Below are 14,095 nucleotides of genomic sequence, written 5' to 3'. Positions count from 1 at the left end.
TTTAGAGCTGGCATCTGGATTTTTCGAACTTGCATTGGCCAGTGTTTTATGTGTCCATGATGATTTAATAATCAGAGGGGTTTGAGTTCTCATAAATCCTTTCCGTTTTATTCCCTTTTAAGCATCACACAATCCCAGACGTCAAGCAGTGCAACCTCCTTTGGATAGTGGATATTGATATTTTTGCTCCATTAAACCCTCAGGCATCAAGGTAACATGCTTGTTATAATAATTAGCTTGATATGAAGACAAAATTTTTACAACCAAACTAAAAAATACAGTTAAAGCAATTCAATCAATCTAAATACAGTGTAACAAAGTTGATACCAATATAGAACCTGCATGGTACATAACTAATGTGTCTCCCTCTTTGTTTAAATTCTGTTAAATTAAGATTTATTAATATGTCGCCAACTCAGTATATGGAAGCAGATCACATCAGAGCGCTAAATGCTGACAGCTAAACAGCAATAATTAATATTCTCTGTATGTGTGTGTGTGTTTGTGTGTCAGCAGGGTGCAGATACAGCTACAATGGCCTGGCAGCACGGCTGTCTGGCACTGATCCTGATGACAAGGATACCCAGAAGTCTGAGGAGATGCTGTATGGGAGCCAGTCTGCACAGGTGACACACTGCTCCCTGCATCATCTTCAACTTCTCATTCTTCATCTTCATAAAGATGATATACCCTTTTATTTCTCCCCCTCCTTCCCACAACCTACTTCACTTCCTTCTCACCACTTGGGCTCTTTAGCACTTTTACGCTGTGTTGAAATGGAACCATTTCATTTCTGCTCTGTTTTTGGCAGTAATTCATTTTCAATTCATTTCATTTTCTAAATCTAAAAATTTACCACATTGCATCCTGTCCGTGTGTTGCCTGCCCCACCTCAGCATCTCAACAGTAAAGCACGAATCAAATGTTTTCACAGCAGTGTGACTCACAGAACAGCAATGACGTGCTTGACTAAAATTCCCGCCTTTTCCAGCCCTTCATTTTGAAATTCAAAAACAATGTACTCATATCAAATATCCCCCTAAACACCTAACAACACTTTGTAAATGTTTAATTTTCCTGCTACTTGTGATTCTAAATGACAGAAAGAATTGAGGGGAAATGTGCATGTGGTTTCCTAAAGACTTTTAATCAGAACTCTTCATCCTCAGGAATGCTTTTCTCTCCCCAGCAGTATGGTTCAAACAGTCAGACAGGCCAAGTCCAGTAAAACAGCTGTGTCCATGACTGGTTTTGAACTTTACAATAGACTCACTCAGTCTTATATTTGCAATTAAACTGCAGCAGACAGTATTAGACTGTTACCAAATAAATCCTCTGTTTTTTGTTTTTTTTATGAGGGTATCCCGGATATCGAGGGATTACTGAGGGATTTCTTTTTATGTACAGTATGCATTTCACTTTTCATCATGCACACAGGATTAGTAACAGCCTCACTGTAGTTTAGTTGTTCAGTACTGGCATGCTTTCTTCCACTTCATTAATTTCAAAAGAAAAGAATGCCTCTGGTCTTCAGATATATGTGTGTATGTGTTAGAAATGAGAAACATCAAGTTCCTTGCCATACTGAATCAGTGGTCCTTAAATTGGAGTCTGGGGACCACCTTTAGCATACCTGCTGGTAAACCTATGGTCGACATAAAAATGGAGTAGTTGCCTTATATTTCACTGGAATTCATTTCATTTACTTTACAGTTACTCTGTTTAAATTTCACCACTGTCAGTCATCTCTTCCACCCCAGCCTGTGTAGGAGCTTGAGGGCTGAAGAACATATCCCCTTTGAATTATTGCGTTCACGTATATTGGTAGAATAGTGATTGCACTAGTTTCTTTGGGACAAAAGTGTGAATTATGTTACATTTATGGCCACAGCTCAGTTGCTGGTGTCAAGGCTTTTTTGAGTGACCTATAGTACTTTTGCATCGTTTGTTGTATTGTCCCTTCTCTTAAAATTGATCTGGATAGACATTTGCTAAAATGCCACATCATGCATCCCTTACTAAGTATACAAAAAATCTTTAAAGAAATATTTTTTCAAAGTAAAGCTTGCCAGTTCTTGCCAGAAGATAGATTATACATTTGGCCTTGTAGATGTGCTGTATGTGTGTAAATTGACTGGTTTCTCTAAAGGGATCTTGTTGCATCAGCCACTTTTTTCATTATCATCATAGTTTAACTGACACAAACTATAGAAACCTATTGAGAGTAATACTGAAACAAGTTCAAGGAAGTCACAAAAATGTGGCAAGAAGAATATGTGCTGCTGCTTAACAAGCAGCAGGGCACCCTCTGTAAGGTCCACTGTTGCTAATACTGTGGACAGCTGGTTAGAATAGCACCAACAGCATCCCTGGCGTTCAGTGTGTGAGTGCTCTGACATCACTGACTGATAAAGTGGCGCTTCCCATCGAAACTGCGAGAGACAGTGGAGTGAGACAGACGCGTAGTTTGGGGAAGAGGAGATTTTGTCTAAATGATCATCTCAGCATCGAAGAGCTCCTGTGTGTCTTTTTCCAAAAAAGTTCACAGTGTGACGCAGGAGGAACGTTGCCTATTTGTCTCGCATCCGTGCAAGGACAGATTAGAAGTGACGGTGCATGCTGCTGTCTCAGTACAGCAGCCCGAGCCTCGCGCTCTGTCTGACACTTTCTTTTTTTGTCGTTGCTCTCTCTCTTAGTCTCTCTGTGATATCTGGCTGCCGTGTGTATGTATGTAATGTGTGCTGGTGTGATTGGACAGCATCTGGAGGCAGGTTGTTTGCACCAGGGAGGACCCACCACATACGGAAACATTTTTTCTCTTGCCAGGGCTTTTACCATTACTCGGATGTTCCCAGGGTTCCCTCTTTCACTCAAGGAGATTCCGCGACACCACTTTGATTTTCATTTTTCTGCTTTGTACCTGTTTTACACCTTTTAATGTAGACATGGACAACAGTTCATCTGCTGTGGATTTGTCTCTGAGTTTTTGATTGAAAGAAAATCAATAGCAGAGCAAAGTGGAAACAGACTCCACTGGGATTGGATTGGAGGATTTGTGGTATGGTTGGATCATTTTGTTTAGACAGGAAGTGGTTAAATTTGGTCATCAAGGATGTGATGCTCCCTCCCTTCAACTCAACCCCCCACCACACGCACGTGCGCACACACACAAACTCTCCACCCTGTAGCAGGAGAGCTGGATTAAGATGCTGACTTCGTCCCCTCCGATCAAGTCACAGAGGTTTGTAGGTGCCAACAGTTTGACTTAAACCCAGTGGCATTTCTCCCAGCCTGCACGTGCCAACTTCCTGCCACAAGTGCATGTGATGCACAGCAGCGGAGCGCTCTGGGTTTTTTTCTCATTCATTCAACAGAGCTATTCAAAAATAATGAAGTCATGCCTTTTCTAACAGCTCCAGACACTGATGTCATGAACATCAGCTTTTTTCCCCTCTTAAATCTTTAGCTCAGTGTGAGAGCACTTGATGTGCTGAAGAGGAATCCTCTGCACTGACACAGACCATATCAGAGCATCATGCATGGATCAAGTCCATGATTCCTTCTAACTTGATAATGACATATTTCCTGGCTTGTGTTTTTTTTTTTCGTCCGGCATTGAAAGGGTTCACAGGCTGTGAATTCTCGATTGCCAACTCCCAGGATCGTATCTCCTGTAACTCAAATCAGGGCCATCTGCGCTGGGCGTATGCCTGCCTCCCCCTGGCCTACTGCACTCAAAGGCTCTCTGTGCTGTGGTTTGCCCGGCCCTGTCACGTGACTTCTCTGAAAGTGCCCCCTCCCTCCTCTTCCCTCTTTATTTCCAGTAAACTGTTTGAAAGGAGGGGGGTGAGTCAGAGTAAAACCAGCTTCCCTTTAACCACAGCTTGTTAAAGAATTTGTCAACGTGGACTCAGGGGTGCATTTTTTGTGTGTTTGAGTGTGTGTGTCTAGATAGATTTGAGTGTGTAGCTCTTCTTTTTACTTTTTTTTTTTTTTTGAAGGAGGACTGTAGCTTTGATTACGTCAGGACTTCTTAATCACTCCACTTCCTGTACCAGAGAGAGCGGGCGTGGGCTTGTCAGGAGTTAATGAGATGAACTTTAACCGTCTTCATGTCGGGGGGCTCACGGCTGCTCCGGAGATGTGTGTCTTCTGTGTGAAAGACTTTCATTGAGAAAAAAAAAGAAAACAGTTAGAGGGAGAGAAAAAATGTGCGTGGGTGTTGACTTGTGTATAGGCTATGCATAGATTTTTCCTTGTCTGACACTTTAATTTTCCACATGGAGCACAGTGCCTTGTCTCTGCCTGTTTTTTGTCTATGTTTGAACTCTGTACCCGATCAGTCCTATCAAAGCCAACCTAAAACAAAGTGCTTGCTTTTCTGACTTTTTCACAATAAAAAGTCCAGTTTTTGTGAAAGAAAACCTCTGAGCAACTTGTCATCACATCTAAAAACAACAGATATCATGTTGTACAATGATGCACTTTTGCATGAAAACCAGGCATTCAAGAAACACTACTGACAACTGATGCTGTTGAGTAACATGTACAGACATAAACAAAGTAGTAACAAATAAAATATCATAGTAACATGTACTAAGGTAAAGCAATGGTTCTGCTTAAGATAAATGATCTATTGATGCTTTAAGGTTTCTTTATCACGTGAAAAAAAAAAGAAGTCTTCTCTGGGGTTTTTCCCCTCTGGATTTTCCTAATAACTGTCATCACCTGGCAACTGTAACCACAGGTTTTGAAACTATCATGTTAAAAGTAGAGCTCATTCAGCTCCATCATCACAAATTTGAATCAAAGATGAAAATCCACCCCTCATTCAAGACATTAATTCAGCTATTATTTATTCTGATCAGTTGAAACAGACCTGGTATATTTGTTGTGTTTTAATTGTGCAGAAATTGCTGTGTCATTTGATTTCAAAAGTTCATTTATTTTAACACAGAAGCCTCATGTTCATGAAACACATGGCAGGAACAAAAGCAGTCAAATGTGGTTTCTGAGGAGCACATCTGATTTGCTTATTCAAATGAGAAATCAGTTATCTGGCCATCTTAAGTGTATAAAGAGAATATCCAAGCCTATAAACAAATCAGATGTGAGCATTATCCCCCACAGAGGTCGGCTCCGTGTGGGGTGACTGGGCAGACTGCTGAGCAAGGCATCTGTGTCGAGCAACAAAAGCTGGAACCAAAACCTTCATGGTTTTAATGACTCTGCATCCTTGACAAGATCTCACCAAATGTAATTGCTGCTAAGCCCAGCCATACATGCTGGGGGTGATGGGGGTGGAGGAAGAGCGGGGGCTGGGGTGGTGGCAGGCAGCACTTGGCAAGCTGCCTGGCAAGGATGGTGATTTTCCATAATCCACCAACAACAGTGTGGATGTCTGAACCCCAGCCATCCAAGATAGACACTTCCCCGGTCCAGAAATGCAGAATAGAGGGAGTCCAAGTGCATAGTTCAACTATAGTAAATCACAGTGTCACAAGTGCGCAAGATCACACACACACACACACACACACACATACAGACACACACCCTTTTACACCCTCCCCTCACCTCCACAGGGATCCTTTGTTCACACTGCAGTGATATTCTCATGCTCGAGCTCACTGCATGAGCCAAAAGCTCATCTGTGGCACCTAATGTAAACAATGCATGTGTCATGATGTGAGAAAATGAATGGGATTCACAGGCCATCTCCATGGCAGTGATTGGTTCTGCAGGGCTCAGTCTGCGCTTCATGCAGCTGTTGTCAGGTGTTCCTGGTTCAGACACAGCCCTCAGAGGTTCAGCTGTAAACCAACCATACACATTCCTTCCCTCCCTGTCTTCCACCAGCTGAGCAACACACACACAGATTTGCACACATGCACACGTATGGGAAGAGACTAGACTTAAAACTACAGGCTTGTCCAATGAGAAACTTTGACGATTGGATGTCAGTGGAGGCAGAAATTCAAATTGTGAACCAATCAGATTCTGTGTCCTTTCGCTCCCCCCACCACCACCTTATTAGGCGACCTCCCATGTCTCTCAAATTTCCTGTCCACTGGGTTGCACCCCGTAAAGAATGTCATCAGCACTGTACTGGTTCTGTTGACCATATTAGGTATGATTGTGTGTTGCCAGCCCCCTCCTACACCTCATTTTTTTGAATTAATATCATGGTTTAGAAGCAGAGGCCTTGCTTTTTACAAGAAGACAAATTTTCCTGGCTTTTCACATGAAATAAATCTTTTTTTTTTGCGTTATTTCTTCTTTTTTTTTCTTTCTTTGTTAGTTGCTTATTTTTTTAGTGAGATAAAGATACATTCAGTGCACAAAAAGCCCTTCACACACAACAAGCATTCATTAAGGATATTTAGATTTAAAATGATTAAACGCAGCCCAGTAACACTCTACTGGAGGTCTTTGATCGAAAATCCAGTAGCTGCAATTTGGAAACATGTTACCTCATATCATATCAAATCAGAGAAAAGAACCATCATAAAAACTCATTTGCTTCAGGAAAAACAAAACATTATTACCAACACAATAACAACTTAAATTTACAATGACTCTGAAAAAAGGCAGAAAAGGCTGTTCATATGAAACCTCTATTTAATTTTACCTAGCCGCTGCACACTAGAATATTTATATAACATCACTAAAATGTATTGTCTTTTAGCATATTTCTGTTGGAATAAATTACGTATATATTTGTTTGTTCTGCAAAATATTTAGATACTAAAGAGACAGAGGCTATCAAAGAGGGGTGTAAAAATGCCTCTTGTAATTCACCATTTTAAAAAATAAATACATTTATACAGGATATTTAGCCACAAATATATTCAGAAATTATGAGCATTTGGAACAAGAAGTAGTGTCACAGAACTTAGACTGGCTTTGCAAAGAAAGAATGATCTAATTATTTTCATGAGAAATTACGGCAACATTACAAGAAGCTCATATAAATGTAGTAGAAGAAATAAAGAATCAAAGCCATTGTGCCGTTTATAAGTTCTATATTGTCTACTGCCTCCAGATAACTTTGTTAACTCATTAGGTAGTTGCTATATTAGTATAAGGCCTACAAAGTTAAAAAAAAAAAATCTGCATGCATTGATTGAAATGTTCTCAGTATATTTTACTAGTAAACTATTATTGTGGGAGTTATGATATCAGCCTAGAATTACATAATTTATTTGCAGAAATAATTTTAATTTAACATCAGTTAATCTAGCAATATAGAAAGAATAAATTTATAATTTACCTAGATATTGAATCTCTCTTCCAAAAATATAAAAGTTCCTGGGTCAGGCGTTTCTTTGCATTCCCACTGTCTTCCCAGAACTGGGTAAAATAAAAATAAAAATCTTTTCCCAGAAAAGGTATATTGAGGAAAAAATCTGTGTCATTGCTGTGAAAAGAGGCTTTTGTGGAGCTGTCAAGAAGGATAGGGCAAGACCAGCAGAAAAAGTAAGAATTTGTGAGTCACTGGAATGACCAGGGTCTGTTGTCTTGTTCTCACATTCCCAGTGACAATGGAATTAATAACTGGCACCAGAGGTAAGACACAGACATGCTAAAACCAGTTTATAATTCTCCTAGAATGAGAAAGCATGTTTAGAGATTCACATTATATTTCCTTTGAGATATGTGGCAGGTGAATAAGTGCATTTCTGCTGTGAACATGGTAATATTTATGTTGGCAGGCAAGTCAGGAATTTAGGACTTGATTTAATTTACCTTTGGCATTCAAACAGTTAAGTTCTTTGTTATTAGATTCATTTTATGATAAATATAAGCAAGCAAGCAACTTTTGAAGTGTTCTTCATCACACATGTTTTTTTCCAAAATATGTCAATAAATTTGCATTAATACAGTGTAGATATTCTAAAGAGCATCCTAAAGTATTGGGGTTTAGAGATTTTAATCATTTAAAATTAAGCAACTAAACTTTAGGAGGGTGAGAAACACAACTGTAAGATTTACTTACTGAAAGTCACTCTGGTGTGCAGTTCATTATAATATATGCATTTTCAAGATCTACTCAGTTTGGATTGCTGCATATCTCATTTCTGAGGTTCTAATTATTTAATTTGTCAGTTGCTACTTTATTCAGTAATTGGTTCAAACATTTTGCCGAGGTCATACGTAGAAGAGGTGAAAAGTCTTCCAGTTACAGCTGCTACTTCTTTAAACTGATTTAGAAACTAGCACAAATTTTATAAAAGCATAATTCACTAATTATTCGTTTGATTTAAACATTAATATGTTTTTAGATATAAAATGGTAAGATTTAATGTCAGATCACAGGCAGTATTTTGACAACAAGCTGACAATTTGATATTCTGAGATGATGTACAAACCCTAAATGCACATCTTTAGTTATACAAGGTTGTCCCAAATTAACATATTTTACTAAATTCATTATTTGTTTGAATATGACATTGTAAAAAGTTTCAAAGTATTTGTTAAAGTTCATTCAAAAGTAACTGCAGTTGGATAAACACATTTATTTCACACATCTTTGTGACAGTCACTCATCCACATAAACTCAGAAGAAATTCTTTGCTCTAATTTGATCTTAATTCCTTTTAATGAAATGTTTCACTTTCCTAATTGATTATTTAGATCCAAACTATTTTACCTTGTAATATGAAATTCACTAGAAATTAATTGTAAATAATTAATAATAGGAAAAGTGAATTTTTAAAATGCTTTAATCTGTCAGACATAATCCTGTATTTATAAAGGCAGCATGTTCTGATAAAAACTTCATAGAAATCAATACAAAAAACAAATTTGAAAAAAAATGTTTTTGTATTTTACAGTTTCTTTAAAAATAAGTGAAACAGGTTTGATGTGTGTGTGTGGGGGGGGGGGGGGGGGGATACTTCAATTTATGTCTTATCAAGAGTTTATGTTGTTGTTATCAAGATTTTTATATTCTGCTATCCTTATGTAATGTTTTCCACCTCGACTGTGGGGATTATCATTCTAGATACTTTTATCATGTCCATCTTACATTGAAATTTAAACAACATTCAAAGCATTCAAATAAAATGAAATATACATTTACAAGTATCAGATCACAGCATTGTCAGTGACTTGTAGGTTTGCTTAAAATGTTGCGTGAATTTACACACCATCATGTCTAATTATCTTTTCTCCCCAGATTCCAAATCTCTTGTTGGACCTGGCAGGAATAACGTGGACATTTTCTGATTCTGTTTTGGACATTTTTGGTGCAACACTCATTAGGAAAGCAGTTATCAAAATGCACATTCAGGTAAGCTGCTGTTAAATAGTATGAATCTATATAAATAATTCTAAGGCTGTTTATTTTTCAGAAAAACATTTATCAAAGAAAGTGCAGATGCATATGTTAAAACACAGTTTGACACCGTGGAATATCTAATACTTGTCTTTTGAAAAATGCAAAACTTTTTTGTACTAAATTAGAGATTTATATATATTTTTAATGATGTTCAGAGGGAGTTCTGTTAGGTAAAAAGTTACACTCACGCACAACTGCACTCAGATGATACTAAGGAGGCCATTTTGTGCAGGCAAAGCAGGGTGAGTCAACCATTTTGTGACTGCAGCTGCAGCAGCCCCAGCACATCTTACAGTCGATTGGTCAGACTCCAGTAGATTGAGAACTTATGGGAAAGTAAAGGATACATCCTAACCCTTACATAAGAAACTGCTGGCAGGAGACTTGGCATTACAAATGTTTCTTCTAATCCTGAAAAGTCCTTAGTTTGCATCCAGGAATTTGCAGCATGTCTGTGATTACCGTCAGGGGCTCAGCTTTCTGTTTTCTTAGCAAATGCTGGAATTTGCTCATTGTGGCACAGAGAGGAAGGGTTAAAAGCACAGCACTTTTTTCCACGCAGCCTCATTCACCTAACTGAGAAAAAGATAGGGGGCCAAGGGTGAACCTAGTGTACGCAAGCTAAAGCAGATAAACATTGTCTGTGGGAGGTGATGGAGAAAGTGGGGGGTAGACACAGTCACATGCACAGAACCAGATTACACCCAGGGGTCCCAAGGGCCCCCACTGATAGAGGTGTGTCCCTCCCTGTTTCACATAAAGAAAGATTTCACCCAGCTCTTCAGCACATCTTGGAGGCCCCAGTCTCTCTTGAAGCTTCTTAACTGTGTCCAAGCTCAGGCTTTGCTACTAATGCAAAATATTTAGTAGTTTACAGTATGTAAAGTATTAGAAGAAAACACAGTGGAGAGCAGGTGACGTGCTCCTTCATGGGCCAAGAGGGAACAAAAGGGGATTTTGAGGCTTTTGGTCTGTGTGTGTGTGTGTGTGTGTGTGTGTGTGTATATGTGCGTGCGTGCGTGTGTGTGTGTGTGTGTGTGTGGGCGTAAAACATTGAGCAGCCTCAATGCTTCAAAGCATGTTTTTGATCTGGGTTTGTACCTGTGCTTCAGGTGTGTTCTCACCAGTCTCCAAGGAGAGGCTGTTTTATTCTTCACTGCTTCCACCCTTTATGCTCATTAAGCTTCCCATCTGAATGTATGCTGCTGAATGGTTAACGTCAGCGGCTTTGTGACGCAGCAGGTCACCTGAGAATGATGGCTGATGTCATGGAAATACACATTTCAGGCCCTTGAGACAGGTGGTTTTGCTCAGGACAGAAGAGTTGTGAGGTGTAAGGAAACAGACTTTAATCAAACAAAAGTGAAATAAGAGACTTGGCATCAGGTGGTGACCCTTTCACACTATTTCTGAATATATGCTTTGTCAGAGCTGTGACCAACATTTAAATCATTCGTTTAAATCGTTCTTTTCTGTAAACTGATTTACTGCTTTTCCTTTGTTAGTGTATTTTTTGCATGATAGATTGGTTATGACTGGTATGTGTGTAGCCCTTATGAGCATTATCAGTTAACTGAAACCAGCAAGTCATGACCATGTGAAGCATCAGCTCAACACAAATGAAAAGACAAATAACAACACATGAATGACCTGAAAAACGTGTTACATAAGCTTGTGGTGAATTCTTTAACAAAGCGCTCATAGAAGTTACATGTCTGGGTCATGCCAGATTTATTTTTGTGAAGTTTTTAATTTATTATACTTTATTATTTTTTATATTTCTTCTAGTTTCAAAAAATCTGCACCTTTGTTTTTAAGTTTTACTGCTACTGCTCATTGTTATTAAATTTTTGTTAAAGTCCTACAAATCCGACTTGAAAACCTCAATAATAAATCACCATTCTCAGTATCTACAGTAATCAAGGTCCATCTGAAGGTGTTTGGACTGACCTGTGTGTTGGAAGCTAGTGTTTCACTTCATTTCATCAGTACTATTTAGCTTTTTGCAGATAATCCCAAAATATTCTCACAATGACTGGGGCTCAGTATAACTGCAAATATCATGAGATCTTTGACCACTTGCAGCCCAGGTTAGGTATCACTATTTCACACTACTGTATATGCAGCATATTCTGTATGTGCTCCCAGCGCCTAATTGAAGCTACACATTTATATTGAGTGAAATATTCAGATCCAAGATGACATTTTTATGGCTCCATCATTACACAAAATGGAAAATTCTAGATGTCTCATGTATCATTTTATATACTTTTCCCTGTAATTCGGCACTTTATATTTAGTATCTTTGGAAACCTTGGGATCTGGACTAGAATTTAAAATAAGGTTCTGTGGGTTTCAACAATCCTTTTCGGCACAACATGAGTTTGTAATGACGGATCCGCCAAAAGCTCTGTTGGGTTAAGCCTTTCTAATGGTATGTTGAAGGCAACCTAGATGTTACCGGATCAAACCACATTTTCAGCGGTCAAACACGTTTGTTTATAACAATGCAGCACCCTACAACAACACAGAGGGCAAGTCGAGGACCTTGAAACATCTGGTCATTTAGTGGGTGCAAGGTCTGCTCCCCTAAAGGAGGACACAGGGTTGATATGAGACAGAATGGCTGCCAGTCGCCTCTCTCGCCCTTCTGGCCCAGTGACTAAGCAGGAATCAGACCAGAGAGCCGGCCTCCAGAGCCCCTGTGAAAGCAACCTCAAAGCAATCTCCTTTAATCCTTCCACCCCTTAGACGTACAGACACACTTCTGATGACAGCTAGTGTGATATGCTGACCTGGTGTTCTGTGCTGGTGGTGTGTCATAGGGCCCAGGCCTTTTATATCTTGCCCTCCATGACAACAAGGCATCTTTATGGCTGCTTTTAGACAAAACCACCTTAGTGGAGCAAAGTATGGGTTAGGCCATAATGCAGGGTGTGTGTAAGTGTCTGTGAGGGGGAGTTAAGGAATTACTGATCAAACTATGATGCATTTACTGCCTTGTTCTGCATCCCAGCAGTGACCTCACGGTTCAGTGACTGACTCGCTCTTTCTCTTGTTTCTTTGTCATACAGAAACTGTTTGTGATCGTCGTCCTCAGCAGGCGCACAGTGGAGCAGATGGTGTCCCTCATCGGGTGAGTAACCAGTGTGTATGTGTGTGTGTGTGTGTGTGTGTTTGCTCACCAACAGTACCCTGTAGGGTGTGCAGCTATGACACATGAAAGAGTTAATGCAGAATTTGACGGTTAAGGGGTGGTTGTGGGGCATCCTCCTCATCCTCTGCCTGACTCTGATGAAGGTTACACAGAGTCAGGGGTGGCTTTGAACTCAACATGGTGCATTTGGAAGATGACTTGTTGCTTTGTCCTGTTTGAAATACTTTGTGTAGACTTTGAAACAGAGTTTTTGTCACATTTTGTTGCTGGTTTGGCTCCTCACTCTGCTGTAATACAAGGTGATTAATGGCTTGGATTTTTCCACTGGATGACTATAGGCATGAACATGTTCTGGCTGCTTCACAGGACAGAATGAACTCTTGCCTATCACAGGAACCTCCTCGCTGCTTTAACTCTCATGCACTGATGCACAGTTTTCGTAGTTGGTCATTACCTAAGATCTCATTTCACAGAGAGTACCAGCCAAAAAGAGAGGGCTGCTTCTGAGGGTCACCCCCAAAAAACTAAATTCATTGGTGTCAGTATTTTTAGAGGCCCAGTTGGAAGCAGCACCAGTGTATTGTAGATGATGTGTTGAATATATCAACAACATGAAGTTATTTTGTAGGATTGACAGACTGGTTTTATCATGAGGCTAACATGAGTGGTTTGAAAATGTTATAGCAGTAAAAGCTAGCAGTCACACATACACACAAACATACGGCCTCAGGGCTTTTGAAAATAAGAATAAGGGTTAGATGTAATAGAAGCTGAAACAGCCTTGGTGCTGGGTGTGGGTGCTGATGGGTGCCATGATGGGTGTCCTTGTAGAGATGCCAGAGGCTGCAGCTGGAAACTGCCCACAGCACACCTGCTGGTGGGAGTGCCATTTATTACACGCGCGCGCACACACACACACACACACACACACACAGATAACCACACTCACGCACTCTACACACACTTACTGAAATCAGGCAATGAAATTGCATCAGCTCTCTTCCTTGCCATGTTGTCTTTTGCTGCATTTATTTCTAAAATAAATTCTGTGACAGACTTCAGTCAGAGATAGCTTTTTAAAAAAACCTGCTGTTCCTCTTTCCTTTGCACACGAATGTTTACAGGCAGCACATGAATCCTCTCGTACAACATGTTCCAACTGAAGTGTGATCAGTGCTGCTTTGGTGGCACAAGCTTTACAAGAAATTGTCAAAGCTTTTAGGTACTCTGTGCATCCGTGTGTGTGTGTGTTGGGTTATGAAAGACCTGGCCTCTCAGACAGTCACTGTTCATTGAGCTGCAGACTCAACGTGATAGATCATTGGTTATTGACAGGTTTCAGTCTGACTCACTTCCCGCTCCTTCTTGAGAGGAAGTTTCCCTCATTTCAGCTTGTCAACTGTCAGCTTCCTTCCTCGCTGAGGCCTTTCCAGCTTCACCTATGAATTTTTTTTTGTGCCACTTTCACTCTCAGTCACACACCACCTTATGAATGAGCGACAGCCTTTCAGTTTGAACCCTTTAGGCACAGACAGACCAAAGCGTCAACTATACAGGTGTTTGAAAATAAGTTGACTCCTTTACACCCACTGAAATGC

At 39.9% G+C, this 14,095-nt stretch overlaps 1 protein-coding gene across 5 annotated transcripts in view; it reads left to right on the top strand.

Moving 5' to 3' along the window:
- Positions 1–14,095, top strand: part of LOC113143587 (vacuole membrane protein 1-like) — a 50,108-nt gene that overhangs the window by 19,352 nt on the left and 16,661 nt on the right. For 4 of the 5 annotated variants that reach the window (XM_026329352.2, XM_026329349.2, XM_026329348.2 and 1 more), the window contains exons 3-5: positions 514–626; positions 9,179–9,292; positions 12,415–12,476. In XM_026329352.2, coding sequence (XP_026185137.1) covers positions 514–626; positions 9,179–9,292; positions 12,415–12,476 — 289 coding nt within the window. Of the gene's footprint in view, positions 1–513; positions 627–9,178; positions 9,293–12,414; positions 12,477–14,095 lie in introns of those variants that run through there. The other variant, XR_003297046.1, reaches the window with a different exon arrangement.

This window comes from Mastacembelus armatus, chromosome 14 (genome assembly GCF_900324485.2).
Source record: "Mastacembelus armatus chromosome 14, fMasArm1.2, whole genome shotgun sequence".
NCBI classification, from domain to species: Eukaryota; Metazoa; Chordata; class Actinopteri; order Synbranchiformes; family Mastacembelidae; genus Mastacembelus; species Mastacembelus armatus.
Note: the sequence above shows the minus strand (reverse complement) of the source record. Positions and strands in the feature narration are given on the sequence as shown.